The sequence below is a fragment of the Orcinus orca genome, chromosome 2, assembly GCF_937001465.1.
Source record: "Orcinus orca chromosome 2, mOrcOrc1.1, whole genome shotgun sequence".
In the NCBI taxonomy this organism is placed as follows: Eukaryota; Metazoa; Chordata; class Mammalia; order Artiodactyla; family Delphinidae; genus Orcinus; species Orcinus orca.
The window spans coordinates 17,879,104-17,902,322 of NC_064560.1; the positions used below are offsets into that span (position 1 = coordinate 17,879,104).

At 40.0% G+C, this 23,219-nt stretch overlaps 1 protein-coding gene across 26 annotated transcripts in view; it reads right to left on the reverse strand.

The window, feature by feature from the left end:
* Positions 1–23,219, reverse strand: part of PARD3 (par-3 family cell polarity regulator) — a 677,665-nt gene that overhangs the window by 365,391 nt on the left and 289,055 nt on the right. For 20 of the 26 annotated variants that reach the window (XM_049705522.1, XM_033439327.2, XM_049705520.1 and 17 more), the window contains exon 5: positions 12,731–12,862. The exons of the other annotated variants lie outside the window; for them this stretch is intronic. In XM_049705522.1, the coding sequence (XP_049561479.1) occupies positions 12,731–12,862 (132 nt within the window). The remainder of the gene's footprint in view (positions 1–12,730; positions 12,863–23,219) is intronic. 26 annotated transcript variants of the gene reach the window in all.

Below are 23,219 nucleotides of genomic sequence, written 5' to 3' on the forward strand. Positions count from 1 at the left end.
GGACCTAATGAAACTTAAAAGCTTTTGCACAGCAAAGGAAACTACAAACAAGACGAAAAGACAACCCTCAGAATGGGAGAAAATATTTGCAAATGAAGCAATGAACAAAGGATTAATCTCTAAAATTTACAAGCAGCTCATGCAGCTCAATATCAAAAAAACAAACAACCCAATCCAAAAATGGGCAGAAGGCCTAAACAGACACTTCTCCAAAGAAGATATACAGATTGCCAACAAACACATGAAAGGAGGCTCAACATCACTGATCATTAGAGAAACGCAAATCAAAACTACAATGAGATATCACCTCACACTAGTCAGAATGGCCATCATCAAAAAATCTACAAACAATAAATGCTGGAGACGGTGTGGAGAAAAGGGAACCCTCTTGCACTGTTGGTGGGAATGTAAATTGATACAGCCACTGTGGAGAACAGGATGGAGGTTCCTTAAAAAACTAAAAATAGAACCACCATATGACCCAGCAATCCCACTACTGGGCATATACCCTGAGAAAACCATAATTCAAAGAGTCATGTACCACAATGTTTATTGCAGCTCTATTTACAATAGCCAGGACATGGAAGCAACCTAAGTGCCCATCAACAGATGAATGGATAAAGAAGATGTGGCACATATATACAATGGAATATTACTCAGCCACAAAAAGAAATGAAATTGAGTTATTTGTAGTGAGGTGGATGGACCTAGAGTCTGTCATACAGAATAAAGTAAGTCAGAAAGAGTAAAACAAATACCATATGCTAACACATATATATGGAATCTAAAAAAAAAAAAATGGTTCTGAAGAACCTAGGGGCAGAACAGCAATAAAGACTCAGACGTAGAGAATGGACTTGAGGACATGGGGAGGGGGAAGGGTAAGCTGGGACAAAGTGAGAGAGAGGCATGGACATATATACACTACCAAATGTAAAACGGATAGCTAGTGGGAAGCAGCCGCATAGCACAGGGAGATCAGCTCGGTGCTTTGTGACCACCTAGAGGGGTGGGATAAGGGAGGGTGGGAGGGAGATGCAAGAGGGAGGAGAGATGGGGATATATGTATATGTGTAGCTTATTCACTTCATTATAAAGCAGAAACTATCACACCATTGTAAAGCAATTATACTCCAATGAAGATGTTTAAAAATTAATTAATTAAAAAAGAAATCATGCTATCAAATTAATCCCCATATAGTCCAACGAGTATACTATCTTCCAAGGTAGCAGGGAAGACCCCATAATTCTAATCATTCGTCTCATTAGATGTTCAATGAGCCCAGAGGATGATAAGGAATAAATAGGGACACCTAATGAGCGTTAATTTTTAAAATAAATTCTCTACAACCTATGTGAGGTTATCTTTCTATAGGAATCAATTCCTATCACTAAAAAACTTTTTGTGCAATTCCATAAGACACAAAGGATATCACTCCTCTCTTTGAAAATAATTTCTAAAACTCAATTTTATATGAAATATACATGTATAAGAAGAGAAACTTTACTCAGAGAATTGAAGAAAACCATATCAAAAAGCTATCTACTAGATCTAAAATGGCAATGGTAGATCAGAATTTATAACATCCATATTTTATATACTGAACATGTAAATACCAAACTCCACTGTTCCTAGAATAAGAAAATTAGTCTCTTAAAGAAAACGTTTTCGCCAGGCTGGGGTCCCAGAGTAATAGTATAATTCATATTCATTCTAATGACAATAAAAACCTCAGCACTCTCTGCAAAAAAAAATTTTAAATAGTAAGAAAACAGCTCTGAAACAAACAAAATATATATTCAGGAGAGAATATATTACTTTCAACTCACTTGCTTATAAAATATTAAATATAATCAAATGGTTTGTTCAAATATTGTTTTTCGGGCTTCCCTGGTGGCGCAGTGGTTTAGAGTCCGCCTGCCGATGCAGGGGACACGGGTTTGTGCCCCGGTCCGGGAATATCCCACATGCCGCGGAGCGGCTGGTCCCTTGAGCCATGGCCGCTGAGCCTGCGCGTCCGGAGCCTGTGCTCCGCAACGGGAGAGGCCACAACAATGAGAGGTCCGCGTACCACAAAAAGAAAAATAAAATTGTTTTTCCAATTAAATGGAAAATTAATCTGTCAATTTAGTTATAAACAGAGAAATTTAATATTTTCTGATAATCAAATATTTTAATTATTCAAGTAATTAAAATTTTTAGAGCTAATAGAATCGATGACTATGTTGGACCTTGAGCAACATTTTAGGCGGCCTTTTTTTCCTCATGTCCCCCTAATGCCTCACTTAAGTAAGTCCCAGCAGCTCTTACCCTCTAATACCATGACCTTCTAGACAAAGCCTTAAAAGCCTCAGGGGGCTTTCCCAGGGCAACTGTGACCAACTGTCATACAGCAAAAATTGTAAGGATGCAGAGACACTGTTAGTAGCAGACTGAGGGTGCTCACCTTTTAACACCTGAATCCATGCTCAGTTACAAGATATTCTCAGGGGAAGATCAGAAGTGATTGAATAAGTGGATGAGGAACACCGTGCTCTCCACCAGGTCAAGGTTTTTGAAGTAAAACTTGCAACACAAGCCAGGATGCAGCCAAACATCGATGACTCAGAAGTATGACCGTGTTTCTAAGATTTACTTACGTACATGACTTAATATTTAACAGGTTTTCTTTGCTTTACCTATAATCTGCCATTTTTAGCTTATAACTAATAAAAATCACAATATCATATCATATGGCATAAAAATGGCCAATCTAGTCCACCCAACAAAGAATCCAACTGTAATACATGGTATCAGAAAAAGCAAAATTTATTATGGACTTTTTCCTTTCAATTTATCACAACACTTATTCACTCAAAAACACATGGTGGGGGGGGGGGGGGCTTCCCGGGTGGCGCAGTGGTTGAGAGTCTGCCTGCCGATGCAGGGGATGCAGGTACGTCCGGTCTGAGAAGATCCCACATGCCGCAGAGAGGCTGGGCCCGTGAGCCATGGCCACTGAGCCTGCGCGTCCGGAGCCTGTGCTCCGCAACGGGAGAGGCCACAACAGTGAGAGGGCTGCGTACCGCAAAAAAAAAAAAAAAACAAAAACACATGGGGGATGAGTCGGAGCTACAAAGAGTAACCAAGACAACACCAGTGCCATTTTAGCTCATGGAAACAGACATAAACAAAGATAAATTCAAATTCATAAATGTTATAAACAGAAGGCTGATGAAAGAAGAGACAATAATGTAAGGGCAGCAGGAATGTCCCCCTCCTGCAAGCATGAGGACTAGGGAGTGTCCCCTGGGGGGGGGGGGGGGCGCAGGATGCTTGGGGTTGGATACATGAAAGATAAGAAGGAACCAAATCTGTGAACTGGGAGGGACAGTCAGCCAGGCAGAGGCGAAAGGGAGACAAGGGTGTGTGGGGCAGGGAGAGTGTTAACGGAGCATCTATCTGCTGAGTGGAAAGATCTAGTGCAGAGACACACACACACATTCAGGACTGTGTAGAGAGGAATTAAATACGAAGGCAAAGTCCTAAGACTGAGAAAGGATGGCAGACAGAACAGAGGTGAAGACGGCTGGCCTTAGGGCAGCTTCTTCCAGGAATGAGGACAGGCAGCACAAGCCCAGGAAGGTTTGTAAATGTAGTGATGGGAACAGGAGGATACAAGAATGAATTCAGGGAAATAAGGGATTACCGCAGGCAGGAAGAAACACTGCACTTCTCAAAGGGTTTAACTTGATTCTGATTAATATCCACATTGCCATTTTATCTTACAGTTTGGGAATTATGGTATTTATTTAAAAGAGAGAGAGAGAGAGAGAGAAAACATTGCTCCATCTTCTAATCTTGTGAAGTTTGATTTACTAAAAATAAAAATATTTCAAGTAATATGTTCTTCTTGCAAAGGAGTATATATTTCTACAAATACATAAAGTGAAACCTAAAAGCCCAAACAAACCCCCCTGCCTTGCAATACCATCAGGTGTATGTTGTGGAAATTACATGCTGATTTTTCAGTATTTTCTTCTCTAAAAAGAAAGTTGATCAACAACCTCCTTTCAGCCATAAGAGCAGAGAAAAGAAAGAGAGAAAGGAAGGAAGGGAGGGACGGAGGGAGGAAGAACTGAAGGAAAAAAAATGTCTCATAGGGCTTCCCTGGTGGCGCAGTGGTTGAGAATCCGCCTGCCAATGCAGGGGACACGGGTTTGAGCCCTGGTCTGGGAGGATCCCACATGCCGCGGAGCAACTAGGCCCGTGAGCCACAACTACTGAGCCTGCGCGTCTGGAGCCTGTGCTCCGCAACAAGAGAGACCACGATAGTGAGAGGCCCGCGCACCGCGATGAAGAGTAGCCCCCGCTTGCCGCAACTAGAGAAAGCCCTCGCACAGAAACGAAGACCCATGGGGCTTCCCTGGTGGCGCAGTGGTTGGGAGTCCGCCTGCCGATGCAGGGGACGCGGGTTCGTGCCCCCGTCCGGGAAGATCCCACGTGCCGCGGAGCGGCTGGGCCCGTGAGCCATGGCCGCTGAGCCTGCGCGTCCGGAGCCTGTGCCCCGCAACGGGAGAGGCCACAGCAGCGAGAGGCCTACGTACCGCAAAAAAAAAGAAAAAGAAAAAAACGAAGACCCAACACAGCCAAAAATAAATATAATTTTAAAAGAATGTCTCATAGATACACAGACCCAATGAAAATACTACAGGGCACATATACCCAGGCCTCAGTGGGGGAAAAAAGAACATAAAACCACTGGGCAAAATGTTTTAGTGCTTAAAAACGGCCATTTTTTCAGGACCATTCCAGAATCCTGTTGAAGGTAGCTGGAAAAAGCTTGTATAAGACTGATTTTGAAAAAGTATACCTACCTAGATCATAACATTCCAAAATTTTAAATGGCTTAGAGGGATTCAATTGCTACAGGCAGGCTGCAGGAAACGGGTAGTGAAAACAACATACTGTAAGCCAAAGATGTTAATGCAATTTCTTAACCAGGATTTTTAAAGGATAGCAGTTCCCCTGCTCACTGAACATAGAAATAAAGAACAAATTTTCAAAAGCAAATGACATACAGATGGGTGGGGATAAAGAGAGACGAGAAAGCCTGTATTTTTTTCATGGTCATATTTAATCACACAGCTCACAACAAAATCTTGAAGACTGCCTGCAATGAATTTATGAAAAGGCACCTGAGGGTTGTAGCTAAAAAAGAAAATGCACCGTTATCCACAGCGCAAGCTCGAAACATCTAGTTCTAGCAGCTGTATTCACAGGGAAGAAAATCATCAGCTACTAACAGACTCCCGTGAAGGTTAATCCACACACCACCAAAGACTTTTCACTCAGTAGAATTTCTGAAGCACTTCCCTGCTGCTTCCAGGCTTTGAGCTCCATAGGCAAAAGAAGCAATAAAAATGGCCAGTCATAAAGGAACAGGAGAATTGACTAGTACCCCTTAAACTGCACCCCTCACTCTAAGAGCCCATGGGCAGCCCTGTGTCTCCCGAGCTCCATTCACTTCACAAAGGAAGCCAGAAGCTTAGAAAGTGGCCAAGCAGAAACCCTAGTAAGACACTCAGCATTCTTAAATGGCATCCTTAGATCTAATCGTAGCAAAGCCACGCGTGCTTGCCAAAACCAAAAGGGAATGTAAAAAATGGACACAGACACAGAGATGAACACTAATATCATTGTTATGTCAGATTATGTCCTTCAGAAAAGAACCAGAGATGATTTTAAATGATTAACTTTTATTTTAATTCTGGTAAGATGCCATGGAAGCAAGAATCCAATTCTGGAAGGATGATGAGGGCATTAGAAATACACCAGGGATGAAAAGGAACCAGCACAGCACAAATACTCCCAATATGCCAGGAGAAAAACAGCCAGCGACTGTTGTGACACAGGGAGAGTTACCGAGGCTATTCTTACCCAAAATAAAGATAGGAGAGCAGCAGCTAGCAAGAGCCCACGATGCACCAAAACCTGGATCTGCAGTTTGATATGTGTTACTCACTCAATCTTCACGCGTGAAGCCAACAGGGGGTATTATTTCCCCCATTTTGTCTATAGTGAAAATGAAGGTGGCAGATTTTACACAACCGAGAAAAGGTCACGCCAGTGAGTTACGTGCCACTGAATTTACATAAGGGTAAAATGCTTGTCGCTCTCACGAGAAAACACCGTCCAAAGTGGCCCTGCACGTGGCTGGCAAGGCTCCCTGGGAAACTCGTGTTTCCTTCTCGGAAGAATGTCCACCAGCCCCCTGCGCTGCAGTCCTGTTCTTATATTTGATGCTATGAGTCCACTGTTCTTTGATAATACAAGTAGAAAACGTGTAGGGTTTCTGAGAAATAGTATGTGTCACATACAAAGATGACACTATCATTTAAACCTCGACTAATGTTAAGACATGTATTATAATGGCAGACATCCCATTATCAAAGCACAAGATACTCTGCTCTTGGCATATCCAGGAGACGTGACACCTCTCTTCAAAGGTTGTTTTGGTTTTATTTTTGGTGTTATTGTGAACATGACATGTTTCTGCTATAAAGAAACTCTCTGGCATTTTTATAATGAAAACTAAACTTAATTTTTAAAGCGATCAATGTTTTTAGTTTCTACATTTGCTGCTGCTAGAGGTGAACACAATTCTATTAGCTTTGGCACAAGTTCTGCGAAACTTTGCCAACTAGGAAATAATATTAATAAATCCCCTGCCTTTTAATAGAAAACTGTAGAACTTTAGAATTGGGAGGCAGGGGCCTTTGATTATTTTTAACCAGATTATCAAGTCTTTTGGTTACTCAGTGTCTTTGTGCTAAAGAATAAACAAACCAACCACATCCCAGTTACTATTTAGCAGGACCAGAGCCTAACCTCCTGTCCCATTAGTGTGGCAGAGACCAGGAAGCCTGGCCAGTTTGCATGTCCGAATTTCCAGAGCTCTTCCTTGTTCTAAGGGGTTGACCCTGCAGTCATTTCACTGACCGGTTTGCAGCTGTTGTAATCAGATTTCTGAAGAAGCCACCTCCTCATTTTGTCATTAAGAAAGTATGATCAGTTCATATTCTGGAAAACCGCTTATATGTCATCTGGATGGTTCTAAGTGTCAATGAGATGAGATTTTTTTTCCCCCCATTTAGAAAAGGTTTTTAAGCACTTGGGGAAAGATGAGGATCTTGCCTGTGCAGGTGGATGGAAGAAAAACCAACCACGTAGAGAGGTGTGGGCCCACAGCATGACCCCTGACCCCGTCATGCATCACGCCAGGGTGAAATGGGCAAAACCTAGGAACACGAGGACTTACTGACTGACTTACTCACTTTTCTACACTATCCCCATATAAAATCTGGATAAGCTTAAAAACGTTGCTTCACTACGCTGTTTACTCACATCCAAAACAGGCTCTAATTTTTAAAATTTACTTCTGCTCTAGCTCCTCAAAACTTTGGCTTTAATCAAATTACAATGAAATGTAAAAATGAAACACTTTCATAGTAACTTAACTTTTCCATGATTTGTGACTATACCCACTGTGTAGCACATGAATAGCAATCATAATGTATAAATATTTTCAAAAGTTTTAAAAGGATCAGGATAAGCAGACAGTGTTGGACTCTTCCCTTTTGAGAACAGGACCAATGATACGCATTCATTCCCTGGCATTATTTTATTACATAGGTTTTCTATTTAACCATCAGCTATTTTCTAATTATAATCTCTAGGAGTCAACAAATACAAGCTGATGTAAAAACAGACCTATCCCTGGATTAGCCACATTCATTTCAGAAGGAATAAGTGATGAAAATTCAGAAATGTTCTGTCTGCGTGAAAAAGCCTGGAGCAAAAGCATCGTGGCTGGAGACAGTGACAAAAGTACACAAAAGAAGAAGGAAAAAGGCAGTTCAGTGCTTCTAAAATTCATGGCCTCACAGGCTCCAAAGGGGAGGGGACGGCCCATTCAATGTCAAACCTAAACCTCGTGATCACCACACATTTAAGGTCTTTCCCTGAGTCTGCCTCCCTCAGTATAATCTGCCTATTAGATGCAGTTTTTGCTTGATGGAAAGAACCTTAAAGCATGGACTTTTCTCTAAAGGTCAGGGCAGTCATCCCCTGTAACAGAGCGTAAGTGGTGGCTGGAATGTGCCTTCCACCTCCTAGGGTTTTCTGTTAATTGGCTTCAGGCCTGTTCACCCAGACAAGGTAGTGAAAATGGCAGGCTCCCAATTAGCTTAAATTTCCCTTCAGGTCCCTCTACATTCTGGTCCCAAATTCTCCCAATCATGTATTGTAAAGTTCCTGCCTCCTCTTCTGTGGAATTTATTAGTTGCAATAAACGGTGGGGATAGAAGAACAAAGGCAGCTTATGATCTATTTTCTGCCAATATTAAATTATACTCCATGCAGAGTCAAGGAAATGGTAATCGTTAAAAGGAATTCAGATTTCTTAAAGCATTGTCATACATCAAAACTGGGGAGGCTTCCCTGGTGACGCAGTGGTTAGGAATCCGCCTGCCAATGCAGGGGACACGGGTTCGAGCCCTGGTCCGGAAAGATCCCGCGTGCTGCGGAGCAACTAAGCCCGCGCGCCACAACTACTGAGCCTGTGTGCCACAACCACTGAAGCCCACGTGCCTAGAGCCCGTGCTCCGCAACAGGAGAACCCACCGCAGTGAGAAGCCCACACACTGCAACTAGAGAAAGACCACGCGCAGCAACGAAGACCCAACGCAGCCAAAAATTAATTAATTAATTACAAAAAAAGAAAAAAAACTGAGGGCGGTTTGCTATGTTTTTTGTTTCTTGGGTCTCATAGTCAAAATTTCGGAAGCAGGAGAACATTTTTAAGGCAACATGACAGAAAGCCATTTAGTTTTCAAATCCTTTGTGCTTCCTCTGAGAGCTCCCAGGAGAAGGAAGTCAAGAGACTGAGGTAAGAAAAGGATGTCTTTGAAAGATGCTCAGTCCTCTACCTTCTGAGATGACCCTGACGTAGGATGCCGCTACAGGCAAATCTGAGCAAGGTGAGTCAGTCATGATTCTGGAATCATGTTGACTTTGACTCCAAGTGCTTCCTGGGTGAGAGTTCAGAGTTCAGATACACCACCTACCTTTAGAGACAGAGGTAAACTTACCAACACTCTAACAGAGGGAAGGAAGATTCAATCCTCCCCTTATCAATCCCAAAAGAGAAAGCACCTCAGCTTCCAGAGGTGCCTGCTAGCTCAGCACACACCCTCCTTTGTCCTTTTCATCCCTACTGTTTATTCCCACTGGCAAAGCTGATGTGGTCATAATCGCCTTCAAAAAACAGAGATAATGAGAAACAAGCACTCTAGTAGGAAATAGAGCAAAAACAAAACCACTGGAGGCATATACAATCTAGAACTCTCTTGACCTCTTCAGTCCAGATGGCATAACTAAAAGAAGACATCAGTTCCACTCCGGTGATCCCAAAGCATAAAGGCAAGGGCTGATTTTTTTTTTTTAACCATATGAAATATTCTTTTATCTACATGATGCCACTCCTTTACTATACTTTTAATGGCAAAAAAAAAAAAAAACACACACAGAAGAGACATCAGGCCATTAAAGTCAAATGACTCATGGGAACAGTTAAATGAATAAATCCACAATTAAATGAGAATGGCTGGACTAGATTTCCAGTGTATCCAGCATAACCTATTTGTACTCTTCTGCCCAAACAATTGTGCTTACTTTTGGCCAAAGTTTTAATACGGGTTTTGTTTTGTTTTTGCTGTTCCTGTCCAGTTAAATAGACTTCAGGCTAGTTAATTATCCTGCTGATGGTAAATCATTAAATTTAATGAATGGATCGGCATTTCTTAAACTGAAGCCAAGGAAGAAGATGACTGCAGGCTCAGGAGTCAATAAGCTAATGTCATTTACAGTGGCTACACATATTAAGAAAGCACTTTTTTTTTTCTTTTTTAACTTTCTTATCATGGAACAAAAACTTCAAATAACTTCAACAAAAGGCAATCAAGGCTTAGTTTTGGGGAAAAAAAAAAGTTGTTTGTGTCTCAATGCATCCCTTTTGCTTAAAAAGAAACCCCAAAATTACAAAGAAAATCTATACTACTTCCTTAAAAACAGGCCTACAACCGCAATAGTAAGACAAAGTTTTATATATATATATATATATATATATTTTTTTTTTTTTTTTTTTTTTTTTTTTTTTTGCAGTACGCGGGCCTCTCACTGTTGTGGCCTCTTCCGTTGCGGAGCACAGGCTCCGGACGCGCAGGCTCAGTGGCCATGGCTCACGGGCCCAGCCGCTCCGCGGCATGTGAGATCTTCCCGGACCGGGGCACGAACTGCATCCTCTGCATCGGCAGGCGGACTCTCAACCACTGCGCCACCAGGGAAGCCCAAAGTTATATTTTCAGAAATAATTAAATGTATCATATTTTAGAAACTCTGGGCTGCCAATTTTTTTCTCCTAATCTTGCAATAAAAATGGTCAGATTCAGCATCTTTAGCTTGAATGGAGCCCTGACTGTGTTTAGTGATGAGCAATTGTGTTTCTGGGAAGGTAAACCCCCATTTCCACCCCCAGCACCAGGAGGTCAAACGCAATTAGTCTAAACCAACACAGGTACTTGTACTGACTTTGATTTCAAAACGGGTAGGCAAGTCATGAGATTCTGGACAACAAAACACAAAGGGCATCTGGTGGGCGGGGGAAGGGGGAGGTGACAGGAAAAGCTTATCTGCTTTCAAATGGGCCACAGTGAAGAGAAGGGCCCGGCCCCCTACCTCTGCAAGGATGTGATGGTCTGGACCCAGCAGGAAAGGACTAGCCAAGCCTGCGGGGCTCCGGGAGAAGCTGGGGAACCTTGACCCTCAGGAAGACCACTGGGCCAGAAATGAACCCCTACCCTCGCTTCCCCCTGACTTCTTGTTAAAGGAGCAAGGAGTAGTTCCTTATCATGCAATCTAGATGTTCTGTATTAGCACACAATGTTTTTCCAACAAATATACTAAGACACACTGAATTTGTCTGGGTACCGGGCATGAATCTAAGCCCTCAGCAGGTATTATATCACCAATGAGGCCAGCTCTATGATTACCACATCCGGTATGTCCACTGTGTGAATAAACTGAGGGGCAGACAAGGTGAGCAAGTGCCCAAACCCCACACGTGGTGAAGAGCCGATAGCAGCCAGTCTGACCCCAGGCCCGAGGTGAACTATCTCAATCCTAAAAAGTTACTTCAAAGTGATAATTTTCTCAAAACAATACAGATTTTAAACTAATTAGTGTTACTATTTCATTATCACTGGGTTTTCACTTGTTTTTATCACTTGTTTTTCCTAAGTAGAACTTCCATGGTTTTTAAACTATTTAAAATCATTTCCAGGGACTTCCCTGGCAGTCCACTGGTTAAGACTTCGCCTTCCAGTGCAGGAGGTGCGGGTTTGATCCCTGGTCAGGAAGCTGGGGTCCTACATGCCTTGCAGTCAAAAAACCAAAACATAAAACAGAAGCAATATTGTAACAAATTAAATAATGACTTTAAAAATGGTCCACATCAAAAAATATATATTAAAATTATTTCCAGCACACAAAGTTTTATACTCCTTACTACAGGATAAAAATCATTCCATCACAGGTACCAAAGGCAAACTGTCCTTTTTTATTGTTTCATAATCAAACACCCCACATACACAGAACTATTTTAGGAGGTTTATGCTGTAAAACATAGACTGAGATGAATTCAGCAAAATACTTAGGGTTTCTTTCCACTGATATCATTAATCTAAATTGAAAAACAGCTATTCCAGTATCTAGGCAACCGAATCATCAATAATTTTAGAAATTATTGAAACTGATACACAACAAAACATTCTGTCACCGAGTACTCACCTAGTTTGTGATCCATATGAACTTTTTAAAGAATATAGATGACGAAGGAACCAAATAAGTGCATCTTTGATATCAAAACTAATAAAACTACAAAGAAAACACTGGCGTTCCCACTACAGAGAAACACTGTGACTAACAATAAACAATTAACACTTTAAAAAAACAACATTGCAAGAATTTTTTAAACATCAAAACTTACCAGATAAATTCTTAGTCTTCATACCAACAGTTTTGTTGCAAACAGTCCTCTTCCCCAGCCACTATGTATACTGAGTGGTAACAATTCTGATTTCATGAATTGGAGGTGACTGCCCCACAGAGTGAACTAAGCTACTCTGAAAACGTAGACACCTACAACAGGTCCTTGACATTTATGAAAGGACAAGTCCCCAGACCTGACAAGATAGTCTAAATGCTGAAACAACACCACAGCTTATATTTTTCCCATAAAGTGAAGTCAGGGATAACAGAAAATTTATTTTGCCTCTTCAGATCCTTTGACGTAATTGCCTCTCAGTCGAGAGGAGAGCCCATGGGTGGTCTTGAACGTCTACCTATAAACCACATTATTCACACCAAATATCTGTGCCTCACAGCCTAACAAGCTCTACGGTGGTGATACTTGAGAACCTACAGCACCTGCTTATGAGAAATCTTTGATCAGGAACCACCACCGAAATAGTCTACACTTATGTTACGCACACTCTGATACAGAGCCTGGTCCTTAACTACTGTCTGGCAGAATCACTTATCTCCAGTCATCACTGTGATGGAGGGCAACGTCTGGGGGATGGGCTAGGAAGTTACACCACCGACGCATGTAGAAGGATTCGTTTGTGTTACCTGTTCTTGCTTCTCCAGCCACTTGTCCACCATTGGGTGACTGGCACTCAGAGATGAGCGAGCATTGTCTCTCTGAAATTGGTTAGACCAGTTACTAGTGTCCCGTGGGAGGCTTCTGTAGTTTTCATCTTTCTATTCAAAAAGAAACAAAAAGGTGTCTTGTAAAAAACCAGATCTTGCAAATTAATGATGCACCTGGTTTTTCAAAAGTAGCAGAAAAATGATTCTACATATTTAAAATGTTTTTCCCATGTCTATACCAAAAAGCTGACTGAGGACATTTCCTCCAGGTTAGACCTCAGAAATGCAGTCACCTGCCTGGGATAAGGGAGTCTGAGGGCTGTAGCCACACACACAGGCCCACAATAGACAGAAGAACACACTCTGCCCTCCTCTCGGATCAACATTCCCAAGCCAAGGCCATGCACCAGAAAATGGAAAATACTTCTATACCAGCCTTTAATCATCACTCAATCACGGCATTTTCTCTTTTCTTCTTCCTTCCAATCTTAGAATAATACTGTGAGATATTTTCTATAATTCACCAAAAATGTTTAAAACAGGGAAGACAAATGAATTTGCTCTTTATTTAGATCCTCGCAGTTCTGTGACTTTGGGCAAGAGATTGAAGACTCTGGGTTCTTCTGTTGCCTCCTTCACAAGCTAGTTGTAAACATTAATTCAAATATCAAGTAGAGAAAAAAATTCGTCTATCCCAATACATGGTACATAAGAGACACATAGTTGTTCACCCCGACATGCTTATGACGAGTGATGTCTTTACATAAAAACCTAGTCAACTGATAAATATTTATTTAATACACCCCAGAGCAACCAAGGTATCTCTTTCAAATAATAATTTATAACAACTTGCTTTGGCTTTAGAGCTGCAAAACTTAATTTCAATGTTCTGAAAAGAAATGAGAAGGCTAGGATAAGGTAGGAAAGTCGAACATTTTAGTTTAATAACTAAATCCAAATATCTCCTACAAGAATAAATTTAAAATGTTAACCTCACTTTAATCCACTTACATCAGTGCCCACTTTAAGTACCCAAATGTTTTCCTTAAAAACTTTGCCAAGGGTAGCGTGGTTGTAAATATCATCATATACATGATTGATCCTTATTCTTTATTACTTAAACCATATGACCAGTCAGCACACACATAGAAACAAAAAAGTGTAATATAATAGATTTGCATTGTATAGACCTTAGCAATAGACCAGGATACTGCTTTCTGTTTCATCAGAGAATAAAACTTAAAAATGAATTGATTGGGCTTCCCTGGTGGCACAGCGGTTGAGAATCCGCCTGCCGATGCAGGGGACATGGGTTCGTGCCCTGGTCTGGGAAGATCCCACATGCCACAGAATGGCTGGGCCCATGAGCCATGGCCTCTGAGCCTGTGCTCCTCAACGGTAGAGGCCACAACAGTGAGAGGCCCGCGTACCAAAAAAAAAAAGAATTGATTTTCCTGGACCTATGCCAATGCTGTGACATATGAAAAAGAATTCTTTTTAACCTATAAAGATTTACCAGTATACTTTTGGCATGAAACTTTGTAATTTTTTAAAAATCAAACTACAGAAAATAAACTTTAAAAACTCGATAGGAGAATTAACCATTAGCAGCAAGTACTTTTTACTAGTAAAACTCTGTACCTTTTTGGTCACTATGGCTCAAGAAAGCTGTGATGGGGCTTCCCTGGTGGCACAGTGGTTAAGAATCCATCTGCCAATGCAGGGGACACAGGTTCGAGCCCTGGTCCGGGAAGATCCCACACGTCACGAAGCAACTAAGACCGTGCGCCACAACTACTGAGCCTGCGCTCTAGAGCCCGCAAGCCACAACTACTGAAGCCCGTGTGCCTAGAGCCCGTGCTCCGCAACAAGAGAAGCCACCGCAATGAGAAGCCTGTGCACCACAACGAAGAGCAGCCCCTGCTCGCCGCAACTAGAGAAAGCCTGCGCGCAGCAACGAAGACCCAACACAGCCAAAAATAAATAAAATAAATAAAGTTATTTAAAAAAAAAAAAGAAAGAAAGAAAGAAAGCTGTGATGGGGCATAACCACAAGTAAAAGGAAGATGCTGGTAAGATTAGGCTGCTGCTCCACACCCAGGGATGAGGTAGTGACCTTGATACAGGAACGTGGAAATGGTAAACTAAGCAGAAGACATAGACAAAGTCGAAAGAAAAGAATGAAGCAAATGAAGAAACCAAAGTTCACTGTATCTCAAAATACTAAGAGCCCTTCCTTAAAACTTGAGCATAGTAACTTCAGAACAAAGCGAAACTATCTGTTTCACATGGTTGTCCCTAAACTTACTGACCAGAAATTCAAATAAATCATAAGGGGCAGATAAACTTATTAATGACAGAACCTTAAACGTCCACGAAGAGAGAAAGAATTGGAAGTGTGGCGAAACACAAGCACAGTTCTTACGTCAAGGATCGTGCAGGGTCCTACCACTGGCTAGGGACCTGGTTTTTATATTCTTTTCCCACCATTAGAGGTGATTATTATACCAACTCTTTACTTTGAAAATGAATAATCAAACAGAAAGCATTAAAAATCTATCCTGCCTTTTTAGTAGGAACTGTATTTCAGAGAAACCAATAGTGCCAGTCAAAGGGGAAAGCTTGTCTTTTCAGGAAAATGCCGAGGTATGGAAGTAGAACAATTAATAGTATTAGAAAAATCACCGTTTTCAACTCCTAATGAAATCATTCATTCAGGCAAAGATAATCAGTGGATGCTAAAACCATTAGGTGAAAAGTTGATAATGAACCGGATGTATGCATAGTGACAAAATACCACTTGCAAAGGGAAAAATATATCTTTAAAGTAAAGAGACCAGAGGCCACAAAACTCTCTTTTCCTGATGTCTAGAATTCAAAAAGCTCCTGGTACTTCCTTTTGATTCCTTTTGGATCTCCATCATTATTCGTCTTCCCTTAAATGGCCCCTGCGGGCTCTTACTATGGACCACTCACTACCGTCTCCCTGAACAAGCTCAAAAAGGTACAAGTTCAAAACCTCCTCTCTGACAACTTCTACGCACAGGTCACCAACACTAAACTGATTTTCTGAATTCATGATCTAAATTTCCAACAGGATGTCCCAAAGGTATGTACCTAATCTCCACAGTCTCGTTAATCCAAAGCTCATGGCCAAGATCTTACCCTTTGGCCATCACCCTAGTTCAGGATCGACGTGCCTCTCTTCTGAACCATTACAGCAGCCTTCTAGTTGGAGGCTGGCTCAAACCTCCTCTCCAACAACGCTCCAAAGAGAATTCTTCTAAAATGCCCATTAGGTCACGTCACACCTGGAACAAACATGAGGACCCGTGGTGTCACAGGAATCCTCACCTCCGTCAGGATTTTCCTGAGCCCAGACTCCCAGCAGTATTTCTTCTGTGAAAATACTCACTGCTCTTCAAGGTCCAGTTCCCAAGCTGCCTTCCCTAAGAAGCATTTCCCGACTCTCAACAGAACAGATAATGTCATGCTTTCTGAACTACTAAATTCCGATTTTACTCCTAATTATAGTTCTAACTTATAATTTAGTTAATTTTTAAGATTGCTATTTCCATGATCACACTGACACCTAGGCAGAAGATCGCCAGTCACCTTTAAGCTCTAGCACTTAGCTCAGTGGCCTGCACCTACGTGGACGGCTTTTTCTGGAATACTTACTATGTTTCCTACTTTCACAAGATTTCAAAATCCCAGAATTTTAAAGGAACATTTCTATCTGTTGTTTTAAAAATCAAATCAATAAGGAAATGCTTTAATCAGGTATCACAACAAACTTCAGTGGAAATGCACTTTCACTGAAATACAATGACTGTACTTTTAAATTTATACAGAAAGATGTATATCACTGTTAGACGCCTATTTCAATCTAATGTCACACCTACAGTATACAGTGTCTGTGGGAAAATGTGATTATTTCCAATTGCATCTAAAAAGTAGTGTGGCATTTCTCTATGTCAATTATGACATGTAATTCATGCAGCAGGCCACCACAAAGTAATCATATTAAGGCAGATAGGGCTAAAAAAAAAATCAGAAGATCTGTCCTTTTGAACTCCATCTGAAAAATTCTACAATTTTATATTCGTAGAATCAACGTTGAGTATTTAATTGGTAAGAAAAATAAAACATACCCCCATAACAAAAAAAATTCTAATTCAATGTTGATATGATAAAGTCAATAATAAATGCATATATTAATTGATTTATGATGTATAAAAAGTCCAGTTACAGTCACCTTAGTCATTACCAGGTAAGTGAAGAATTTCTAAAATATATTACTAATCATTATGCAACACATCTGTTATTTTTGTCGACAGCACCATGCAGGTGCTACTAGGATTTCAGCAATGTTCGTCCTCAAAATCCTGTCTGAAGTTTGGATCAAGTGCACACACAGAGTATAGTCCTATAAATCTGTGATTAGTATCTGTGATGTGAGCACATCCATAAATCTAATAACATACAATGTATTTTCTACTTACATTGTATTTTCTACAATATATGCATGGATAGTCACTGTTTTCAACTGAAATGGATACAATGCATTCTATTTTCAATTTGAAAATACTTTTTCCAGTGTAAATGATTTTAAAATTATGGTACTTTTTTTTTCTCTTTTTTTTCTTTTTCTTTTTCTTCTTTTTTTCTAAAATTATGGTACTTTTAACTATGTCTATGCAAGACTACATTTTTCATGGACCAAACTATAGTCAACTACAAAAAAGTCAAAATGTTTGTTAAATGTATTTGCAAAACTATTTCATAACCTGAAGAAAAAAATAAACCAACAAATGTTTTCGTCATTAATATTTTCACAAGTTAGAGTTGAATTTATAATAAATTGGAGAATGGGATTTTAAATCTATTTTATTCTATGATCAAATTAATGTCTCCATTCTGTATACTGGCAAACTTTAAAAAGAAAGAAAGAAATCTTTTTCTTTAGACTTATAAAAATCTAGCAGTAGGACCAATACAGAAAACCCTAAAAATGACTGAATTTGCTAACAATAAAAAATCATTAAAGCTACTACTTTACATCTAAAAGATTATATAAGAAAAATACCATAATGAATTACTCTCTTTTTTAAAAAATTATAACTTTAATCCTCTCCTTAAGAGACTGGCCCAAACATCCACTCAAGCTTTTGCACTGGGTGGAAAACTTTTCCTCTTGCCAGAAAAAAAACAGATGCTCCTTGCTGTGAGCAGGCATTTTCCTTATCATCTAAATGTACTGCCATATCATCAGGTGTCAAAAAGCCACCCAGGCTGAGAAATGCATATTAATTTGCTGCTCCAGGGTAGCCATAGCTTGGTTATGGAGTAAATCTCTTCCAGGGTAGGGAAAGTGACTGTCCTTTCTGCCCCCTCCCTGAGCCAATAAAAAGAAATAACACAGAACCCACCCAAGGCCTTGGGATAGAGGCTTATTCCTGGCATAGTAAGCTGCAGCTCCAAGGTTTTATCTCTCAGAAACAGCTATTTAGCTGATGGTCAGATTTCCTGGCAAACCTACATCCCTACTGCAGAAATACAGGAATATTTCATAAACATCATAGAAGTAATGGATATTTTTCTGTTAGCAGAGGAAACCCAACTATATTTGCACGTTATCTCAATGTAAAAATTCCAAACATCTTTTAAAAAATCACTAGGAATTGTGCCATATTTTGAAACACCAAACACCCGATGCATATAGATGTCATTTTTGCACCCTCTATGCAACCTATGGTTTCGAATATTCCTATGTGGTTTTAAGGTTTTAAATTTACAATATTTTTCAACTCTGCAATTGTGGTCAAAGAGAATTCAATCTTCCACTTTATCATTTCCACAAGAAAAGACAGACAAAAAACAAAGGAAAACCATTTTCAGGATGTCTAACCTGAAATTATGAGGCTGAAGTGAAATGAGTAATTATGGCTTAGGACAATTTTTTTTTTTAATTGCAGGAAGCTTGCTAAAATCTTCAGTAGTCATATTGTCAATTCAGTGTGGCAGCCCCATTCCTGCCCCTGGGCCAGAGTTTGTCTTTTGTGCCTCCTGACAGCTATACCAGAGTATGACCTTGGAAGCAATGCCAAGGCTAAAGCTTAAAGATAACAACCATAAAATGGTCTGTAAACAGGATTGTTGTCAATGTACTTTTCTGACCTTCAAACCACCCTCTAGATATAAATAAGAATTGGGGGGAGGGGGGAGATAAATAAATAAATTCACACACACACACAGGTTCAATAGCCAACTTGTAAATGAAGTCAGAAAGTTTGGCAGTCCCTATCAGTTTAAACCAATTGCATACCTATTAAGGCATTTCTCAAAGTAAGGAAACAGGATTTTATTCCAAACACAGTAATTATCATCACTTATCTTAGGCACATGGCTATTTTCAACTGTAATGAACTAAAAAGCACTATTCGAAATACATGGTGACCAATATCCTGCATGCAATGCCTAACGTTGTTGATCAGAGGTCAAACAACCGGTTCCATATTAGCGGTAATTCCTGTCCCTAAAGTACTGGTACCTGTATGTATACATCTTACTTTCGTTTTTGATAATTGCCTTCTTCCACATTCTTAATCATTATTAATGAGAGGGGTGGAGGAGATAAAGAAAATAACGTGTGTTTAAAATTGGTTCCTACAAACATACGGACACCAAGGGGGGAAAGTGGCAGGGGGGTGGTGGTGGGATGAATTGTGAGACTGGGATTGACATGTATACACTAACGTGTATGAAACAAATAACTAATAAGAACTGCTGTATAAAAAATAAAATAAAATAAAATTTGTTCCTACTTCTGAGCAGAACTATGACAGGACAAAGAGGATTCGAACATTCATAGATTTTTTTTTTTTTTTTTGCTGTACGCGGGCCTCTCACTGTTGTGGCCTCTCCCATTGCAGAGCACAGGCTCCGGACGTGCAGGCTCAGCGGCCATGGCTCACGGGCCCAGCCGCTCCGCGGCATGTGGGATCTTCCCGGACTGGGGCACGAACCCGTGTCCCCTGCCTCGGCAGGCGGACTCTCAACCACTGTGCCACCAAGGAAGCCCCATAGATTTTTTGTCAAAACAAAATTCTGTCTAATAGTAGACTATATATCTATCATTTATTTATCTATAAATATCTATAAATGATAGATATATAGTCTAGTAAAATGCGGTAGAATTTGCAACAAGAGACACTGATTACACACATTTTAAGTTGTTTAAAATTAAAAAACAAAAGGGTCAAAGTCCAAAGATTTTGAATGCCAAAACATTTACCACAGCACCTCTTTAGCTCAAATTTCATAAGTAATAAATATTTTATTTTTAACTATTTTAATTTTCTTTTTAAACCGAGTTTATGTTTTGAACAGAAATTAGTAAAAAAAGAAAAACAAAACAAAAGCTGAAAAACATTAATTTAGCCAAGCAAATTTTTTTATTAATGTATAAAGTAAAATCTCCTAGCGTGCACATCAAATTTTCTTAGTTTTCTTTTTCCTTTGAAATGTTAAAGGTACCATACACGGTTCTCAAAACTCATTCTGGCCTTAAAAATTCTGAACTATAACTCATGCCTTTTCCAGCATGTATCATAAGTACATGCTCAATAGCTTCTAGATCATAAAATTACATTTAGATCAGTGGGACACTCAAAAATGTTAAATACACCAAAAAAAAAAAAAATCATGTTGGAACTCTGCAATATGGAAGAACACATTTGAGAACTAAAATTAATTTTGCAAATAAGTTTCCTGTTGCACAGCAAATGCTTCAGGTTGACATGTTCACAAAACCAGAAGCTTGACATTATAGGTTTATCTCACAACTTACAACTGACCTTGTTAACAGTCTTGATATCAGGTAAGAAAAATAACCCCTGGAACAGATACGCATCAGGCTATAACATAAAGGATCTGGCATAAAAGGGGTTGGTCAAATCTCACATGGAGGTACACCAACTTATGAAGGCCATGGTGTTTCCAGAGGTGACCATCAGAGCACAAAGGTCTCTGAAGCTACCAGACCTGCTTGTGGAGCAGACCAGGAAATCCAAGAAGAAAAAGATCAGCAAAACTGAGCCTCATTCAGGCTCCTTATTGCAACCAATTTCCCCAGTTGTTCCTAACCCACCTCAACAGTTCAGAATGCCATGAAAAACTTTAGATACAGAATTTTAAAAGCTGGAAGGAAAAAGCTAGAGAACAGCCAGCTGAAGCTCTCACTGTCTAAAAAAAGAAACGGGGACTCAGAGAAGTTATGACAAATGCTCTATGGAGATTAGGATGACTAACCAGATCCCACAGTTATACCTCCCCACTTCAATGCCCAATTTCTGAGTGATGACATTTCCAAGTTCTCATTCTCCATCTAAGCAGGAAGCGCAGTTCACCTGGGTATAACTGGGTATAACTTCTGATATCCAGCCATTCCTATATAATGACCCCCTCCCATGGGAAAGTATCTCCCAAGTTCTTGCTTGTCAAGTAGGACAAAGCCATTACACAATCTTGAATCACAACTTCTATTTATGTTACATATGGTTGGTTCATTGATAAATACTACATAGTCTTAGGAATAATCAAGCGTAAAATGTTTGTTTTAAAATTGTCTTAGGGACTTCTCTGGTGGTGCAGTGGTTAAGAATCCCCCTGCCAATGCAGGGGACATAGGTTCGAGCCCTGGTCCAGGAAGATCCCACATGCCACGGAGCAACTAAGCCCATGCACCACAACTACTAAGCCTGCACTCTACAGCCTGCGAGCCACAACTACTGAGCCTGCATGCTGCAACTACTGAAGCCTGTGCACCTAGAGCCCATGCTCCGCAACAAGAGAAGCCACCGCAATGAGAAGCCCGAGAGCACTGCAAGAAATAGGAGCCCCCGCTCACCGCAATTAGAGAAAGCCCGCGCGCAGCAACGAAGACCCAACTCAGCCAAATATAAAAAAATAAATAAATAAATTTATAAAATTATTTTAAATACAATGATCTCTTGTCTGATATAACTGGGATTATCTCCTTTATCTTATGAAAACACGCATAAGGGGTGAGGAGAAGGTAGATGGGGAGGAAGTGTAATCTTTTTTCAAGTTACAAAGACGTTATCTCCACCTGTGTTCTGAGGAACTAAGGAAAAGAGCTAAAAGAGAAGCAGCAAAAACAGCAGCTCCCGTTTTATTTCTTTCACAGAATTTCACAAAAACCACCACGGTCACTTAGTTGTTCTACAGCCACCTACACCCCACAGTCAGCAGGGTCGGGACCCCCACTTCTGACCTTACTCCTTCCACCAAGGGCAAGTGCAGGAGAAAAACACAGGATACCAAGGCTGCGAGTCAGATGCCATTCATTTTCCGCAACAACAATAGAGAATGTGAGCGGCGCTTGCTCGACTCCACGAAACCAACTGGAATCTGACACAATTTTCCAACATTTTAGAAAGTGCTACACGCTTCTTATTTTGAAGGTACAAAATACCCACCTACATTTCATTTTCTTTCAAAGACACATAACTCCAAATGTTCATATCTCAAAACTAAAATTGTAAATAACGATCGCATCTGGCATCAGGAGCGAACTGCACAAGAGAGGGAGGGAACAGATGCGAGGAGGTGAGGGAGAGAGAGTAAAACACTTAGTCGCCGATTCCAAAAGATCTGCCGTCTTACATCTTATCCAAGTGTGCAAGATGAATCTTTTATGCTTACCTATCTAAATATTTTACCTTAACTTTAAAGCAATATATATAGATATATTCAAAGAAATTGCTAAAATTTGAAAACATATTTACCTTAATCTTAAAGCAATATATATCCAAAGAAATCACTACAATTGGCACCATATATAATTAATGTGGCAATGTAAATATTAGCAGCTCCTTACATTTTTCCGTTTACAAACATAACTTCAATGGACTGGGTGGGTCAGCAGAACAATTGAGTCATTCCTGTGAAAAGTTCTCGGGTACCATCTACAATTTAGTTTCTGTAAAGTTCTCCCCTTAATTGTGAAATGGCCTCCTCAGGTAAACCATTTCCACAGATACATTTTTGAAAAATGTAGAAGATCATTTTTATCTCCTCTAAAACTTTCCGTTAAGCAATTAAAATAGGAATCTAAGAATAGTCAGCACTAATCAGCAGTAAGGAATAAAGTTTATTAATTATTAAAACTGGCATCATTTTTAAAACTTCACCAAGTCTATATTATATCTTAACATCTTAGGCGTGAGTAAAAATATGCTAGCTTCATTAATATCACTACTAAAAATTGGACTTTGTTAACTGATCTCCATTTCTTTCCCTTTTTGGGGGGAAACTTTTGTCTTTGTTTTCTCTAATCCTTGTAATTGATATTATTGTTGTTAGTGTTATTGAGAAATAATATATTCAGCCCTCTTCTTGATATCTTACGTGCATTGCTCAAAACAGCTTAACAACAGCAAAG